The 10,582-nt window shown below is 46.7% G+C and overlaps 1 protein-coding gene across 3 annotated transcripts in view; it reads left to right on the top strand.

The window, feature by feature from the left end:
* The first annotated feature begins 1,525 nt into the window (after window positions 1–1,525).
* Window positions 1,526–10,582, top strand: part of CDYL (chromodomain Y like) — a 239,474-nt gene continuing 230,417 nt past the window's right edge. For 2 of the 3 annotated variants that reach the window (XM_036347826.1, XM_036347825.1), the window contains exon 1: window positions 1,530–1,913. In XM_036347826.1, coding sequence (XP_036203719.1) covers window positions 1,890–1,913 — 24 coding nt within the window. In that variant the 5' untranslated portion in view covers window positions 1,530–1,889. Of the gene's footprint in view, window positions 1,914–10,582 lie in introns of all 3 variants that reach the window. The other variant, XM_036347827.1, reaches the window with a different exon arrangement.

The following is a 10,582-nucleotide window of genomic DNA, read 5'->3' as shown; positions in this document are numbered from 1 at the left end:
GCATTCCAAGGAATTGCAGGTAGAGGCACCGGCATGAAGAAAATGGTGATTCGACTTGAAGTGACTAAAGAACAAGTGTTGTGATCGTTCGTGGGCGTGAGGAGGGCAGAAAGTCAGCGGGGTTGTGGGAAGCCTTGTAGTTCAACTGTATTTTGGGGGCACTATCGAGTGAGGTTTTAGGAAGAAAGCTGGTGGAGGAGCCTGGTGACCAGGAGGTCGGTTAGGAACTGCAGCTAGGTAGAGCACCAGGAACCGCGTGGCAGGAGAGGATGCACTGGGGGGAATGTAGGATTTGATGATGGTGGTTTCCAGGTGTAGGGGTGGGAGGGGATGGGAACCGTCTCTGCAATGCCCCGGGAAGCTCCGCGGCATTCAGCAGGACGCTTTGGAGTTGCTGTTAGGGAGAGTCGGGCCAGGAAGCCCCTTCCTCACTCCGCACGGACAGGGGAACGTCCAGTCTCCCGCCAGGTGTGCGCTGGAGGCTGGCCTCGCGGGCCGCCCCCACTTTGCCCATTTCCCGTGTGAAGCCGAGGAAGGGCCGGCTCATCGCTGTTCTGATAGAGAGCCTGTGGTGTACACACCGACCTTTTTCCCCAAAAGGGAACCACCATCGACAGTTTCCATCCTTTAGAACCCAGACCTCCCTGGAGTCCAGTTTCCGACCTCTCCTCTTTGGAGGCGGTGGAAGCTGCGAGAGGAACCGGGAGGCCTGGAGTGGGGGAGATGGAGGGCAGGGTGGATGCAGCCGCGCCCGCGCCTCGCCCCGCGCCAGGCTCCCGCCTCCGGCCCGTCGCTGAGCGAGCGTGCCCAGAGTGTGCCGGGCAACTCGGCGGGGCACGTGGTCCGGGCTCCGCGTCTTGGCGGCTGCCGCGAGGAAGGCAGACACGTGCTAGGGTGGGGGGGCTTCACCTGGCCACGAGGCCTGTCAATTGCGGGCGGGCCCGGTCCCCGTCCCCGACGGGCGATCTGGAGGGCGCGCATAGGCGGGAGCTCTGCGCCTCCCAGGAGGGAAGCCAAGCATTGGTCGCCCGGCCGATGCCGTCGGAGCGGTGGGCTCCAGACGCCAGCGCTTCGACCCCACGGGCCCCTCTCAACTTCGGGCCCGCAGATGCCAGCCCCCGTGGGCATGGGGCCTGGCACCCGGCACCCACGTCGAGGTGGCCGGGTGGGCGGCGCCCTGGCCGGTCCGACCTCCGCGAGGGGACTTGGGCAAGTCAGAGCCCCGCCCACCGCCCTGGCGGCACCGCCCACGTCTCGCCAAGGCCCCGCCCACCGGCCCAGGCCACACCCCTTCCTGCCGGCTGGCTCCTCCAGCCCACCCGCCCACCTCAGCCGGGAGCGGAGCCCACTGCTCCCCTCAGGCGCCCCGCCCCGCCGGCTTCCCCGCCTCTCCCGCGAGGGCGGTCTGAAAACCCGGAGCGCGGGAGTGCGGCTCCGCCGGCCCAGCGACCGCACTGAGCATGCCCAGTAGCCGGGGCAGGTTTTTTTTTTTTTTTTTGGTCGCAAGTAGGAAGATTTTTGCACTACACCGGAGAGGGGGAGCCACGGAGCCAGGCAGCCAGCCGCGCCGCCGCGTACCGCCGCTGCGCCTGCCCCAGCCCGGCCCGGCCCCGCGGCGGGCGCGATGAGCCCGAGCCCCAGCCGGCCTGCCGGGGAGTGAGCGCGGGGCGCGAGGGCGCGTTGCGCAGCTGCTCCTGCGCACAACCCCGCCGCGGCCGCCGGCCCGCACCGGCCGTGAGTGTGAGAGGCGCCTCCGGGGCACCGGCGCCGAGCGGAGCAGGAAGCGCAGGCCACGCAGGGACCCAACTGAAACAAAGTGTCGGCCGCCAGGCGGCGGCGCCTCGCCCCAACCCTGCCCCTCCCGCCTGCCCGCAACTCCACTGCCCACCATGGCTTCCGAGGAGCTGTACGAGGTATCTCCCCTCCCCCTCCCGGACCCTCGGGCCGCCCTCGCCCGCCACCCCGCGCCGCCCCTGCCCGGCCGCGTCCACTCCGACGGCCGGCTCTGCCACCGGTGCCCACCTCGCTGCCTGCCCCCTCCCCCCGGCAGCAGTTTGCTGGACGGGAAATGTGTGCGAGGGGAGTCGGAGCCACGCGTCGGGCGTGGGGGGGCCTCCCGGGAGTTGTCAGGCTCCTGGGGGTGGGGGGTCCTGGCCGTGGGGAAGTAGCGCGTGTTCGAGTGACTTGCTCAGACTGAGCCCAAAGTTCTTGGCGAGGGTGATTGGTGTGGAGCCCCCGTCACCGCCTGGTGGGAGCTGGAAGGGGTGCGGGGGTGTTTTTCCTGCCCCTTTAATAAAGCATCTTGGAGAGGGGTTTTGCCTCTGGCTGTGGGGGGCACGGGGAAGCGTGCCACTGTCTCAACTCTGCTGCTAGGCAAAGCGATGCAAAATATCGCACCGAAAATGCTAAACGTTGACCACATGCTTTAATTAGGTTAGCATTGTGGCCAGAGTCAGGAAATTTAAATTTAACGCTGATATACCATCATTCATTTGCGTCACAGCGTTGAAAGTAAGAAAGGGCACAATCAGAACTCTTTAGTTCTGGGCAGTTTTGTCAGCTTCAACTACAAGTTTTGGAGTTATCAGTTTGGATCTTCAGACATACTTTGTATACCTCGATGTAACTTCTTGACGTATTTCAAAGCAGACTTCCTGGGAGTACAGAAGCTTAGAAGACTTTCTGTTCCTTTGGATAAATGTCTTCAGTTTCGTATATATTTGTAAACATATATTCCTAAGAGACTTAAAACTTCTGGAACTCTCTGTATTCACCTTTGTGATGTGTTAGGGACCTGAATGTGTAGGGACTTAAGTCAGCGTCTCTAACAAGTAGAGCCCCTTGGCCCTTGTGAACCAACCCTTAATAAGTACCAGGTCTTAATAAGACACCCTCTGAGGTGTCTTCTCTTGTGGGCATATAATGTCACAGAATGAAGCTCTGTTGCCAACAGTGATAGCCTTCTAACAACTTTTTGTTTTTTGTTTAAAGCAAGTGTGCAAAAGTTTTTAGGAGGGGACTGCCTTCTGTAGAATTAATGGTGAGGTTGTTGTCAGTGTACCTTAGCTGGCACCTGAAAATGTTCCATTCTGTTCAACCACTTTATACAGTAGCAGTGCCCTACTGTATGCAAGAGACTATCTTGGATCATGTGGGTATGTAAAGGGAAAAAACACTCCTCGTCTCAAGCTTCCCTTCCAGGAAAGAAAGTGTTGTGTATGGGAAAATTCTAGAATTAGAGGCTAAGATGCAGATGATCTTCCAGGTTAAGACATACAGTTGGGAAAGTACACAGTATGAGGATGTGAGGGGTTTTGGTTTCTCCATTAGATTATTCTTTAATAGTTTAGCCTGAGTATTCTTCATTTTGTCATTATAAATGTACACCTAGCTCATTCCATTAGTGTTTGGTTGAAGGTGGCACCTTATACATAAGTTGTATCTTATGTGTATAAAAACGATCCTGAAAACAATACATTTACCACGAGTGTATAAGGAATTACATTTCATTTTTTCTTTGCTGCTTCTGTATATCTTCTACTCACTACTTTTCTGGCAGAATTTATTTATAAGTAAAATTTGTACAGTTTCTGTTCACTCAGCATGTTTATTAAATGCCTGTCACGAAGGTTTCATAGGAACAGGGGTATGAGAATGGTTCATACCCTCAAAAAACATCTATTGGGGAAGAAATAAGTGCATTGCAAAGGAATGATACACCTGTACAATTGAATTTTTGATTCTGGGTTTTGTTTTAGTTTTGAAAAGTTATAGGAGTATAGTTGAGGTGAAAGTAAGTAATATGGTGGGCAGTATCTTTTCATGTTACATTTTGTAAGTTTTCCTTTACTTGTAGGCAACACTGACCATATTATGATTGGAAGTTGATATTTGAAAGTTCAGCGTAGTGGTTGAGAGCCTGGATTTGGAGTCAGAACATAGTTACTGAATCCCAACCCTGTCACGTTGGGTAAATTAACCTTGAAGGTTTAGTTTCCTCATCTGTAAAATTGGAATCCATGTTTATCTCCCAGAGCTGTGAAGTTTAAATGAAAAAAATATGTAAAGCATGCCCCACAGTTCCCATAGGAAATACTCAGTAAGTGATGGTTATTATTTTAACTGATGTAACATGCATCCCTGAGTCCTGGTTTTTGTTTTCTGAAGATAGAATTGTATATTTTTAAATCAAGGCAGTATTATTTGTGAGGCAGAACTGATATGCAGTTGTAAATGAACACTACAGGCTGACAAGCTGTTTGACAAGGCTGGGGAGAGCACAAGGTACTTGAGTATCCAGTCATGGGACATTATTTGCCTAGTTTTGTCCAATTTTGCCTAAATCGAATAGAAGTTTCACGTTTGGCCTCAGACTCCACCATTCTAGAGGAATATATTGAGACAAAAGAGGAAGTTCAGTCTTGCTTTTTCAAGTAATGTGGTATGGTAAGAGCAGATCTGCAGTAGCTATGTGAACTTGGGCAAGTTAGTTACCTGATTGCTAAGCCTCTGTTTTCTCACCTAAGAAGAAATGAGATCTCTAACACTTAGAATGGTGCCTGGTATACGGTAATAGATTCTTAGTAAAGGTTATTGTAATTTAATGGTAATTGTAATTATGCTTTTTGAATAAAAAATAAGGTATCAGACCTAGATAAGATAGGGTGGAACATCAGCCGTCAGCCTTCCAAAATTGGAAGAGCTACTGTTAGTTGAAGGATACAGTAAATTTATTTCCTGTATCACCAGCAGCTAGGATTAGGGAAGGTAGAGTTTTGACTGACTCATGTTAAGAACTTAAGTAGCTTTCACAAAAAGACAAGCATCCTTTAGTTCTGGGGTCCACAAACGTTATGTAAAGGCCAGATAGTTAATGTTTTAAACCTTGCAGGCCAGGCAGTCTTTGTTTTAACTACTCAGCAAGTAGAAACAACACCTAAATGGATGAGCACTGTGTTCCAATAAAACTTAATGGATAGTAAAATTCGAATTTCATGTAATTTTTACATGTCATGAAATATTCTTTTAAAAAATAATTTAAAAATGTAAACATTCTAAATGCATGGGTTCTACAGAAACAGGCAATGGACTAGATTTGGCCTCCATGTCTTAGTCTGACTTCTGCTTTAGATGATCTGTTCTGGAGCTCAGGTTTACTCTGGGGTTGGGACATATGGAGGGTGAAGTGTGGAGTATATAAAGACTTTCTGCTCCAAGCCCAGCTCTAGATTTAGAGCCAGAAGTTCTGAGTTGCACTCTTTCCTTCAATATGTGGACCAAATAAGGAGTTGACCCTTTATAACATGAAGAAGCGTTCTCTTTATTGTGTATCTTAATTCCTTTTTTCCCAGTGGTTGTGGGGTTTTCCTTGAGAACTATTATAATAGCTAATTTAAATTTCAGGACAATCTCAGTGATCTAGTCTTGGCCTTTTGAGAAAACATTTATCCAACACATGAATGTTTCAGTCAATCAAAAATGGAAATAACCTTTTAAGAATGAAATTATACCTGCCTTATTTAAAAATTGTCTTAAAGCTGATTAGTGTGGAAAAATAATCAGGATTTGGGGGAAAGGGAAGTCTTTTGAACCTCCTAAGTTTGGGATAAGATTGCTCCTTTTATATACATTGACAAAAAGCACAATTATAAATAAAATCTGCATGTGTAGTTCAAATGAAAGTGACAAAGATCAGGAGACCTATGATGTTGGTTAAGATAAACCAGCATCTGTTGTGTGTGGTGTAAGCTAGCTCTTAAAAGATTGAGATGGCCAAAATTAGAAAAGGAAGAGAGTTATTTGACTTCTGAAATTGATTGAGGGGCAGTAAAGGCAAATGTGTGTGTATTTTGAAAGTTAACACACTATCTTAGCCCAGCTAGTGTGGCTCAGCGGTTGAGTGTTGTCCTATGCACCAGGCAGTCACAGTTTGATTCTGATTGAAGGACATGCCCAGGTTGCAGGCTCAGTGGAGGCCATGCAGGAAGCAGCCGATCAATGGTTCTCTCTCATCATTGGTATTTCTCTCTCTGTCTCCCACTCCCTTCCTCTATGATGTATACGTATCTATAATAATAAAAGCGTAATACGCTTATTAGACTGGACGAAGCCAGGCTGTGAGGGAAGCCCGGGTCCCAGGTGCTGGAGGGAAGCTGGTGCCGGCAGCTGGAGGAAGGAAGACCTACTCTTGCATGAATTTCGTGCATCAGGCCTCTAGTATATATATAAAAGAAAGAAAATTAACACACTATCTTAAATGTGAACTATTGAGAATATTTATTCATTTGCCTAAACACATCTCCTGTGCTTTTCCTTTGAATTTGCTTTTAATTCTTGTATTCTAAAATGGTAAGTCTTTTTCTGTTGTTGCTGTGATATCTAAGAATCATTGAATTTTTCCATATGCTCTATAATGATTTTAACCACTGAATATATTTTCATGGTATATAGGAAATACTTTATTTGCAGCATTTTGATTTACAGTTTTGAATATCAATGATGCACAAAGCCAATATGAGTTAAATTTCAGTGAATAAGGAGTAATAGTTTTATATTGTGTGTGTTTACAGATATAACAGTGCTATCTGGGATACTTTTAAAATACAGATTCTTTGGGTCAGACCATGAGATCGTAGTTTTCAATGTTTGGATGGAGACAGGAATCTATGTTCCATAAGCTTCTTTCTGGAATGCAGGTAGATTTAGGAGCCTCTGGATTGCAGTGGTCTGTATTTCTGACACTGAGGCTGCAAGTTGAGGTCAGGAGGTATTGGGATCTGCCTTTGCAGAAGAGGCGCTTTAGGTGCACCAGACTAATCCTTTTTGTAGGTCCTTTAATTATTGTCGGTTATTAATTGAGTCACTCCAGGAAGGGAGTATTAAAAACACTAGGTAGCCCTGCCTGCTGTGGCTCAGTTGGTTGGTGCGTAATCTTGTAATACCAGAAAATGGTGTGTTCAAATCCCGTCAGGGCACATACCCAGGTTGCGAGTTTGATTCCCCAGTCAGGGTGCGTGCGGGGAGGCAACCAGTGATGTTTTTCTCTTACATGGATGTTTCTTTCTCTCTCCCTTCCTCTTTCTAAACAAATCCAAGCAAATAAAATACTAGGTAGTTAACTGTTGCAATTTCTGTTTTCTGTCTTTCATTGTGTATGGCAGACTTGCCCACCAGATTGTAAGATTGGTGTTTACAATCTTTAAAACTAGGATTTTATTTCTAGCCATTATTTTCCACAGTTCAGATACTGTTATAGTTGCGTAATTGTTGAATTACATTTTAATGAAAGCCTGAATTATAGGAATGACTCCATTCTTGATGCCTTACCTCCAGGTTCCTCCTTTCTGAAACATTATGCCCTGTGCTGTTCCTTTTACATTTCATATGAGGTTTTAACTCTAGGATAGGGAGAACTTCTAACTTTACTGTTTCCCACATAAACTTAACTCTCTTCAGCTTTCTAAGTTGGCCAAGGCCTTGGGGATTCTTTTTCTCTGGGAAGTCTGGGAAAGGTCTTTTGTGTTTCTTTGAAAATTTGTACAAGTACATATGAGCATTTTTCTGGGGGAGAGGACTAACAGTTTTTCAAAGGAACCTGTGACCCCAAATAAATATTAGAATTGTTCTTGACATCTCTGAGCTAGACTTTGACTTTTTTTTTTTTGCCAAACTCAGCTCTGCTCCAGCCAGATCCTACAGTAAAACCATATTAAAACCTCACTGATTTTGGTTTGGAAGTTGTATGCTCTTTCCAGTCTTTCAGCGGCTATTCTTGAAGTTGTACATACATAATGTCTAAAGTTAATTATTATTTGAGCTCCACTTCTGACAATAAAAGGACCTTAAAATCCTTTAACTCTGATCCACCATAAACTTACATGCTATTATCTTCCAATGTTTATTATTGTCCATGAATAAAAAACACCTCATGAAATAGAATATTATTATTCCATGCAGACAATATTTGTTTAGCTTTACCTATATCTTTACTAGTTTGTTTGAGCATTAGTCATACTACTGAACTTTCTTTTGGGATGATTTTTCCCTCCTTTCTCGAGCATATCCTTTTAGAGATTTCTTCAATGAGGGTTATGTCTGAAAAAGTCGCTAGTTTTTTTTTTATTATCTGGAAATATATTTTGGCCTTATTTTTTAAAGATAGAATTGATTCCAAATAAAACCAGCTAATTGGTTACTTCTTATAGCATTTTGAAGATATTACTCCATTGTCTTCTGGCTTCCCCAGTATTCTTGGGGAGGTTATTGTCAATTTGCCAAGGATTAGTTAATTTGCCAGAGATCTGTCTTCTTTCTCTGGTTTCTTTTGAGATTCTCACTTTGGCTTTGGTGTTCTCTAGTTTTACATTTGTGGACATTGTATTTCCCCTCATTTTTTTAGCTAAATGTATTGGGGTGACATTAGTTAATATGATCACATAGGTTTTAGGTGTGGGCATTGTGATTTTATTAATGAGTGTGGTATATCTTGTGTTTCTTTAGTGGATTTGTACCTAATTAGTGCTGAAAACTTATTGGCCATTTTATCATATACTGTTGCTCTTTTATGGACTTCTGGAAATTCCAAGTTGTCATTTATTAGATCTTCTTATTCTGTCATCTGTTTCTTAGCCTCTCATTTCCATCTCCTTGTTTTTGTTTTGTTTGCATTCTGGGTCTTTCTTTGGACCTAACTTCTGGTTTACTAATGAGCTGTGTCTAATCTTCTATTTAGCTCACCCATTGAATTTTTAATTTTAACAAATATATTTTTACTTTTAAATATTCCACCCCATCCACCCCCCATCCCAATCTATGAATTGCTTTCTTCATCTTTGATGTTTGTCTGCTTTTATGATTGAATCATTATTTATGGTTGTGTTGGGGGAGTTACTAGGGCACTTAGATATTTTCCTTGCTTCTTGGAAGCTCACTAAAGTATTAAGAATTATATTCTATTGAAGATCTAGTTATTTTGTAGTAAGAGTCCCCTTTGGAACATGTTTGCTTTTTTTTTTGCCAGAATTCATAGCAACCTCATTGATTTGGAATCTGTGGTACCATGAACATAGGGATTGAAGGTTTGAGTCAACACTTGAGATTTACCTAAAGATGTTGAAAATGAAAATAAAGTATAAACTAGATTTTAAGGGAACTGTTTATGGAAATGGATATAGTAGTTAAAAAACGAATGCTTCTGAGGCAAAGTGTTCAACATCTTTGTTCTGCCTATTTTGGTATACGGGATTGTGAGTCTGCCAAACACAGTTTATCTTGTACTCGAGGCCCGGTGCATGAAATTTGTGCATGGGTGTGGTCCCTAGGCCTGGCCGACGATTGAAGCACAAGTGTCTGGAGTGGAAAGGCAGGTCCTAGCTGACCACTGGGCCCTGGGCAGCGCCTGGGCCCCTGTGCCCCCACACATCCCCCTCCGCCAGAGTCATGGTGCCTGAGGCCCCAAGTGGAGATTTGGTGAACGTGGCCAGACACTGAGGGCCAGGGCGCAGCATGGGCCTCTGGACTGCCCAGCAGCACCACATGGAAGCCAGGCGGTTAGTGCGCTCTCTCCCGGCCAGCCTCGCAGACCAGCTCCTGAGTGAACCCACGGGGAGCCTGACGGGCCCCTGCGGTCCCAGCGGCCGTGGCCCGGCTCACCCGGAAGAGGTTGTGCGGGTGCAGGGTGGCGCCCGGCACCTGAGCATGGAGGCTTCCCTGGTGTGTGAGCCCTGGTGTCCTGGGGGAGGTTAGCAGGGGGAATGAGAGGGAGCTCGGCAGAAATCCTGCATTCTCACCGCACCTCCGTCCCTGTCACCCCGGTCCCCAGGGAATTGGTGAGAGGTTGCAGCCCCCTGCCCGGGCACCATGGGAGGTTGGTCGTTGCCACCCACCCCCAGTTCACTGTCCCAGCCTAGGGCCCCGCTCTGATTGGGCATTCATGGCCTGCCGGCCCCTGGTCACTGTCTGCAGGACGATTAATTGGGGCCGAGTCTCCTGCCTGGCTCCCTCAGTGCTTGGGAGCGGGGTGACGGCCCCGTTCCCCGCCGCTGCCACTGGCCGCCATCTGCGGGGCCCTGCTTGCACCCACCTTGGCCTGGCGCTGTCTGCTCACCTGCTCTACCATCCTGCTGTGGTCCCGCTCTGGTCAGGGGTCGTGGGGGCTGGCAGCACCTCCACTGCCGCCCACTGCCAGTGCCACGTCACCAACGCCCGCCATGTTCCGCACCACCCCCTGGTGGTCAGTGCATGTCATAGCGAGCGGTCAGACTCCCAGTCGAACTCTCAGTTGAACAATTTGCATATTAGGCTTTTATGATATAGGATTATTATTTATTAAATATTTTATATTTTCAATATGAACAACTGTAAGTCTACATTTGCCACACCTTGTATAAGCATATCTTCAGTTGGTCAGAGCTAGTGAAGCATAGTTATTGGCTTACTTGGTCCACATCTATGCAGCCCATCCCCTTTGCATTGCTATTTTTCCAATAAGTGGTGGATCCCCAACTACTTGTCAGCCTCAGTGTCAATCCTCATTCAGGACCTTATTTGAGTTCACTACTAGCAGGAATCCTCCCCTTCAAAT

Source organism: Myotis myotis, unplaced genomic scaffold, assembly GCF_014108235.1.
Source record: "Myotis myotis isolate mMyoMyo1 unplaced genomic scaffold, mMyoMyo1.p scaffold_m19_p_2, whole genome shotgun sequence".
Classification (NCBI taxonomy): domain Eukaryota; kingdom Metazoa; phylum Chordata; class Mammalia; order Chiroptera; family Vespertilionidae; genus Myotis; species Myotis myotis.
This window is presented reverse-complemented; position numbering and strand designations above follow the sequence as displayed.